Here is a 7,809-nt window from a genome sequence, read left to right on the forward strand (position 1 = left end):
GTATCCAAGCATATTCATGGAAAGTCGAGTGGAAGGAAGAAGTGTGGTAGGAAAAGGTGCACAAGCAACAGGGATAACCGGAGCCTTGAGAGGATTGTCAAGCAAAGGCCATTCAAAAATGTGGGGGAGCTTCACAAGGAGTGGACTGAGGCAGGAGTCAGTGCATCAAGAGCCACCACGCACAGACGTATCCAGGAAATGGGCTACAACTGTCGCATTCCTCGTGTCTAGCCACTCCTGAACCAGAGGCAACGTCAGAAGCGTCTTACCTGGGCTAAGGAGAAAAATAACTGGTCTGTCGCTCAGTGGTCCAAAGTCCTCTTTTCAGATGAAAGTACATTTTGCATTTCATTTGGCAATCAAGGTCTCAGAGTCTGGAGGAAGAGTGGAGAGGCACAGAATCCAAGTTGCTTGAAGTCCAGTGTGAAGTTTCCACAGTCAGTGATGATTTGGGGAGCCATGTCATCTTCTGGTGTTGGTCAACTGTGTTTCATCAAGTCCAAAGTCAACTCAGCCGTCTACCAGGAAATGTTAGAGCACTTCATGCTTCCTTCTGCTGACAAGCTTTATGGAGATGCTGATTTCATTTTCCAGCAGGACTTGGCACCTGCCCACACTGCCAAAGGTACCAATACCTGGTTCAATGACCATGGGATTACTGTGCTTGATTGGCCAGCAAACTCGCCTGATCTGAACCCCATAGAGAATTTATGGGGTATTGTCAAGAGGAAGATGAGAGACACGAGACCCAACAATGCAGACGAGCTGAAGGCCGCTATCGAAGCAACCTGGGCTTCCATAACACCTCAGCAGTGCCACAGGCTGATCGACTTCATGCCACGCTGCATAGATGCAGTGATTCATGCAAAAGGAGCCCCAACCAAGTACTGACTGCATGTACAAGAACATACTTTTCAGAAGGCTGACATGTCTGTATTACATTTCTTTTTTTCACTGGTCTTATGTCATATTCTAATTTTCTGAGATACTGAATTTGTGGTTTTCATGAGCTGTAAGCCGTAATCATCAAGATTAAAACAAATACAGGCTTGAACTATTTCACTTTTTGTGTAATTAATCCACGATATGAGTTTCACTTTGTCAATTGAATTATTGAAATTACTTAACTTTTCCACAATATTCTAATTTAGTGAGCTGCACCTGTGTGTGTGTGTGTGTGTGTGTGTGTGTGTGTGTGTGTGTGTTCAATATGTTCAAGTACAGTATATGTTAAAGTTTCTCTACTGTTCTTTCAGGCCAGCAGCACCTGACAGTGCAGACGGTACAGGGCGGGACCCTCCAGCTGGGCGGGGTGACCTCCCAGGGCCACCAGGTGCAGATGGAGCAGACTCTGGGTCTGGAGCTGCAGGGCCAGCCTGGGGAGAAGAAGCGCCGCATGGCCTGCACCTGCCCCAACTGTAAGGACTCAGAGAAGAGGCAAGTGGCTCTTACTAGCAAACTAGAGCCAGGCCTGAGCACCTGGTGGAAAAAAGCATGATACACAGTATAAACCCATATTTTGTTTTACCAATATAGAACGTTTTGGTTGATGCAAACTGATACATGTATGGGAAAAGTGTACCCTCTTGTGAGATTGGGGCAGGGAAACAACCACGATTGCAAACAACTACTTTCCATCCTCCTGCTATTAATATCTGTGCTCGTCAAACATCTCATTCCAAAATCATGGGCATTAATTTGGAGTTAGTCCCTCCCTTTTCTGATATAACAGCCTCCGCTCTTCTCGGAATGCTTTCCACTAGATGTTGGAACATTGCTGCTGGGACTTGCTTCCATTCAGCCACGAGCATTAGTTAGGTCGGGCACTGATGTTGGGCGATTAGGCCTGGCTCGCAGTCGGCATTCCAATTAATCCCAAAGGTGTTCGATGGGGTTGAGGTCAGGGCTCTGTGCAGTCCAGTTCTTCCACACCGATCTCGACAAACTATTTCTGTATGGACCTCGCTTTGTGCACGGGGGCATTGTCATGCTGAAACAGGAAAGGTCCTTCCTCAAACTGTTGCCTCAAAGTTGGAAGCACAGAATCGTCTAGAATGTCATTGTATGCTGTAGCGTTAAGATTTCCCTTCACTGGAACTAAGGGGCCTAACCCGAACCATGAAAAACAGCCCCAGACCATTATTCCTCTTCCACCAAACTTTACAGTTGGCACTATGTACTGGGGCAGGTAGCGTTCTCCTGGCATCCACCAAACCCAGATTAGTCTGTTGGACTGCCAGATGGTGAAGCATGATTTATCACTCCAGAGAACGTGTTTCCACTGCTCCAGAGTCCAATGGCAGCGAGCTTTACACCACTCCAGCCGACACTTGGCATTGCGCATGGTGATCTTAGGCTTGTGTGTGGTTGCTCGGCCATGTAAACCCATTTCATGAAGCTCCCGACGAACAGTTCTTGTGCTGACGTTGCTTCCAGGGGCAGTTTGGAACTCGGTAGTGAGTGTGGCAACCGAAGACAGATGATTTTTATGCGCTTCAGCATTCGGCGGTCCCGTTCTGTGAGCTTGTGTGGCCTACCACTTTGCAGCTGAGCCGTTGTTGCTCCTAGACGTTTGCACTTCACAATAACATCACTTACAGTTGACCGGGGCAGCTCTAGCAGGGCAGAAATTTGACGAACTGACTTGTTGGAAAGGTGGCATCCTATGACGGTGGCACGTTGAAAGTCACTGAGCTCTTCAGTAAGGCTATTCTACTGCCAATTGTTGTCTATGGAGATTGCATGGCTGTGTGCTCGATTTTATACACCTGTCAGCAACGGGTGTAGCTGAAATAGACTAATTCACTCATTTGAAGGGGTGTCCACATACTTTTGTATATACACTGCTCAAAAAAATAAAGGGAACACTAAAATAACACTTCCTAGATCTGAATGAATGAAATAATCTTATTAAATACTTTTTTCTTTACATAGTTGAATGTGCTGACAACAAAATCACACAAAAATTATCAATGGAAATCAAATTTATCAACCCATGGAGGTCAGGATTTGGAGTCACCCTCAAAATTAAAGTGGAAAACCACACTACAGGCTGATCCAACTTTGATGTAATGTCCTTAAAACAAGTCAAAATGAGGCTCAGTAGTGTGTGTGGCCTCCACGTGCCTGTATGACCTCCCTACAACGCCTGGGCATGCTCCTGATGAGGTGGCGGATGGTCTCCTGAGGGATCTCCTCCCAGACCTGGACTAAAGCATCTGCCAACTCCTGGACAGTCTGTGGTGCAACGTGGCGTTGGTGGGTGGAGCGAGACATGATGTCCCAGATGTGCTCAATTGGATTCAGGTCTGGGGAACGGGCGGGCCAGTCCATAGCATCAATGCCTTCCTCTTGCAGGAACTGCTGACACACTCCAGCCACATGAGGTCTAGCATTGTCTTGCATTAGGAGGAACCCAGGGCCAACCGCACCAGCATATGGTCTCACAAGGGGTCTGAGGATCTCATCTCGGTACCTAATGGCAGTCAGGCTACCTCTGGCGAGCACATGGAGGCTGTGCGGCCCCCCAAAGAAATGCCACCCCACACCATGACTGACCCACCGCCAAACCGGTCATGCTTTAGGATGTTGCAGGCAGCAGAACGTTCTCCACGGTGTCTCCAGACTCTGTCACGTCTGTCACATGTGCTCAGTGTGAACCTGCTTTCATCTGTGAAGAGCACAGGGCGCCAGTGGCGAATTTGCCAATCTTTGTGTTCTCTGGCAAATGCCAAACGTCCTGCACGGTGTTGGGCTGTAAGCACAACCCCCACCTGTGGACGTCGGGCCCTCATACCACCCTCATGGAGTCTGTTTCTGACCGTTTGAGCAGACACATGCACATTTGTGGCCTGCTAGAGGTCATTTTGCAGGGCTCTGGCAGTGCTCCTCCTTGCACAAAGGCGGAGGTAGCGGTCCTGCTGCTGGGTTGTTGCCCTCCTACGGCCTCCTCCACGTCTCCTGATGTACTGGCCTGTCTCCTGGTAGCGCCTCCATGCTCTGGACACTACGCTGACAGACACAGCAAACCTTCTTGCCACAGCTCGCATTGATGTGCCATCCTGGATGAGCTGCACTACCTGAGCCACTTGTGTGGGTTGTAGACCACCTGCAGAACCACTCCTTTATTGGGGGTGTCTTGCTAATTGCCTATAATTTCCACCTGTCTATTCCATTTGCACAACAGCATGTGAAATGTATTGTCAATCAGTGTTGCTTCCTAAGTGGACAGTTTGATTTCACAGAAGTGTGATTGACTTGGAGTTACATTGTGTTGTTTAAGTGTTCCCTTAATTTTTTTGAGCAGTGTATATTGTTGTTAAGTTTATGTTTTCTGTGTTGTGCAGGCCCGGCGAGGTGGGGAAGAGGAAGCACATCTGTCACATCCCGGGCTGCGAGAAGACGTTCCGGAAAACGTCCCTCCTCCGGGCCCACGTGCGCCTGCACACCGGCGAGCGGCCCTTCGTCTGCAACTGGGTCTTCTGTGGCAAACGCTTCACGCGCAGTGACGAGCTGCAGCGGCACGCCAGGACACATACAGGTCCGTCCCCCCTCAGGAGACACACTGATACACACTGTAGGATGAATGTAGGTCAGTCTGCAACACACAGTGGGTCATGTTCAGTAAGGAACACCGTAGCAAATCATTTTGCAATGGATAGTGACAATCGTGGTTTTTTTTTTGTTAAAAAAAAAAAAGTGTAATTTAGCAGACGCTCTTATCCAGAGCGACTTACAGGTGCAATTAGGGTTAAGTGCCTTGCTCAAGGGCACCAACACAATTTTCACCTAGTCGGCTCGGGGATAAGAACCAGTGAACTTTCGGTTACTGGCACAACGCTCTTAACCACAAAGCTACCTGCCGCCTGTGTTCTTATTGGACCAGTTCAGATAGTACCTCCCCTGTTTTCAAAATGTTTTCCACCTACTGAACACAACCCAGGACACACACACAGGAGGTACGTACACAGCAAGGTTAGCACAAGTCAGTCGACAGTGCGCCATATGCCAACTCATGCCGATACACCATTGTGTTCACCACGTCAGGACTCACGGAGACTATGCACATGTTAGTTTTGCAGAATTTGCCAGGACTCAGGCAGACACTCAGATCTGCAGCAGAGAAGAATGGTATTGCTCTGTCATAGTTTTGTGTTGTGCAGGAAAATTAAACCACTCATTTATTCTGTCTTCTCCTTGCAGGAGACAAGCGCTTCGAGTGCAACCAGTGTCAGAAACGGTTCATGAGGAGCGACCACCTCACGAAGCATTACAAAACACACATGAACACCAAGAACTTGTGAGTTGTGCTGTATACCGACTGTATACATAGACATGTCCTGATGAACTAAACCCCATAGAGGGCCGCAGGAGAGGATACCAAGAAGGTAGTCCCATGATGGGTGAACCCAAAGCCCTGTTTTCTTCACTCCCCCTCAGAGGCTTCGTAGCCTGGTGTACATACCAATCCTCCCCCCACGGACTCAACTGTTCCAGTCAATTTATTATTGATAACAATATATATAATTACGGACGGCAGGCTTACCTACGTAGGCAGAATGCGTAGAACAGCGATAGGCGGTCCCCCAGAGAGACAGACTAGCGTGGATGCTGTGTTCTGATGACCTCAAGCTCTGAGTACCAAACACAAATCCAGTCATGCTGAATAAGGAATGAGAGCAAAACGGGTAGATTTAGTCTACCAAAGTACCTGAGCCCAAAGGAGATTCCAGCCACTCTTGCCCCTCCTTGTTTTTCCATGTTTTATTCTTTTCAATATTAATAACAAATATTGTTGTTGAAGCTCCAGAATAAGGTTTTTCCAAAGTTGATCCTCAAGCCCCATGAGTATCCAAGGTTATTTTTTCAGTCAAACAAATCCTATTCTGTAAATTGCACTACACGCATATCCTTTTACATGGTTTGAACAGTATTTATAATTATATTCTTGTTCAATATCATTGATCTTTCAACAAATACATTATTTGGTTGGAATGAACCTGCATACCTATGAGGCCTTGGTGACCACTTTGAAACCTTAAACAGTTCCAGACTCAGAAAACCGAAGTTGGCAAAAGATTTTGTGTATAAAGTGTATATGCGGACAAACATACATCCACACATACATGGGCAAATATAGATATTTATGATGTTCAGACGTAATACCCTTTTTCGGTAATACCCTTTGTAAATCAAAGATGAAAATGTAATTTAGGTTTTGGCATTTCTTGTTTTTGTGAAGTTACAAATTATTTTGAATACAGACTCCCTCCTAATGAGTTTAAATGTAGTACATTGCTATGTGTATATCATTATGATATTAACTAAATATGTTCCAAATATTGGTCTGGCGTGACAATCATGTCATAAGATGCAGCAAAAAATCTACATCGAATGTTTTCTCGGGCCTGTCACCAGTTATTAGATTACATTAGAAGTCATAACTTGTTAATTATGATCTACATTAAGATCCGTTTGAGGCAGATATGTTTGATTTAAAAAATTGACAAGCTATCTAATATTATTTATCTGAAGTTTCTGGTGTTTCAATTCCTTTAACACTCAAGGAAGAACACCAGCGCTAAACCTTTACTCATAGTATTACAGTATGTTCTGGTCAATGAATACATATTGACTGTTTATGTAGCTAACAGCATACATTTTAATATTTTTCTTTAAAATAGAAAGATTTATTAAATGTCCCCCAACAACAAATGATCCTCATCTATTCTAAAATGAGATCAACATTTAATTGAATAGCCAACAGGAAAATTGCATCTGGCATGTTGGGAGGCCTAAACTGGGCCTTGGGAAGGAAATAATTCCTGCTCATATTTATGTTTGTATTGTATGTCCTGAATGTGTGTATATACAATGTGTCTGGATAAAAAGTTACATTGCCTTGTATTTTGGCCGGCCTGGCCAGAGCTGAAGGAAGTGGACTCTGTACAGTGTGAAAGGAAAATGTGTAATGTGACATTGTATAGCTTCATTCCTGCTTTATACACCAATACTTCTAGATTATCCCTTTTCTATTGAATTTAAAGTTGCCTTAGACAGCTGCACCCAGTATTTAAGAGATTTCTGTCTAATTTCCAGGGAACGGCATTTGTAGAATTCCTTTTATTTTTGTCTAACTTATGTTCCATAATGCCAATGTGTATGTGCACTGACTTGAGCCCAGGTTGAAAATGTGTGATTTTTAAGTAATGATCAGCGGACAAGTTATTTTACCTAAACTGAAAAGGTCCTAATGTTGGTCTCAGTGAACCAGGTGCTTTCCCCGTCTCAACCTGATCTATTACAGTAATCGATACAGACCCTGTGTGTGTCTGAAATGGCACCCTATATTGTGCACTACTTTTAACCACAGCTCTATGGTCTCTGGTCAAAATTAGTGCACTATATAGGGAATAGGGTGCCATTTCAGACTCTTTGTTTAACAGGAGTCCTCAGAGATCCAGCTATCTATCGCCCATCTTTTATAACTTGTATTAAGGCGCTTACTACAGGTGCTTGCTCCTTTTTTACAGTCACCCACCCCCTCAATAAAGCATTCAAACTGTATTCTGTGTTGTCCTTCTTCATCCAGGTCCCATAAGCCTTCACAAGAGATTTCCCTCACTGAGAACCATAGGAAGAATTTAGAAAAAGGTGTTGGTGTATAAGTATTTACCTGGCTGTCATTCGTTTTACATAGGGCGGCAGGTAGCCTAGAGCGTTGGGCCAGTAATTGAAAGGTTGCTGGTTTGAATCCCCGAGCTGACAAGGTGAAAGAAATCTGATGTGCCCTTGAGCAAGGCACTTAGC

General features: G+C 45.2%; 1 protein-coding gene across 1 annotated transcript; it reads left to right on the top strand.

The window, feature by feature from the left end:
- The first annotated feature begins 459 nt into the window (after positions 1–459).
- LOC123486097 (transcription factor Sp2-like) lies at positions 460–7,566 on the top strand. The gene is made up of 4 exons (XM_045217296.1): positions 460–625; positions 1,257–1,437; positions 4,347–4,540; positions 5,203–7,566. The coding sequence occupies exons 1-4, from the start codon at positions 460–462 to the stop codon at positions 5,301–5,303; spliced, it is 642 nt and encodes a 213-aa protein (XP_045073231.1). The 3' UTR covers positions 5,304–7,566.
- The last annotated feature ends 243 nt before the right edge of the window (positions 7,567–7,809 follow it).

This window comes from Coregonus clupeaformis, unplaced genomic scaffold (genome assembly GCF_020615455.1).
Source record: "Coregonus clupeaformis isolate EN_2021a unplaced genomic scaffold, ASM2061545v1 scaf0999, whole genome shotgun sequence".
Classification (NCBI taxonomy): domain Eukaryota; kingdom Metazoa; phylum Chordata; class Actinopteri; order Salmoniformes; family Salmonidae; genus Coregonus; species Coregonus clupeaformis.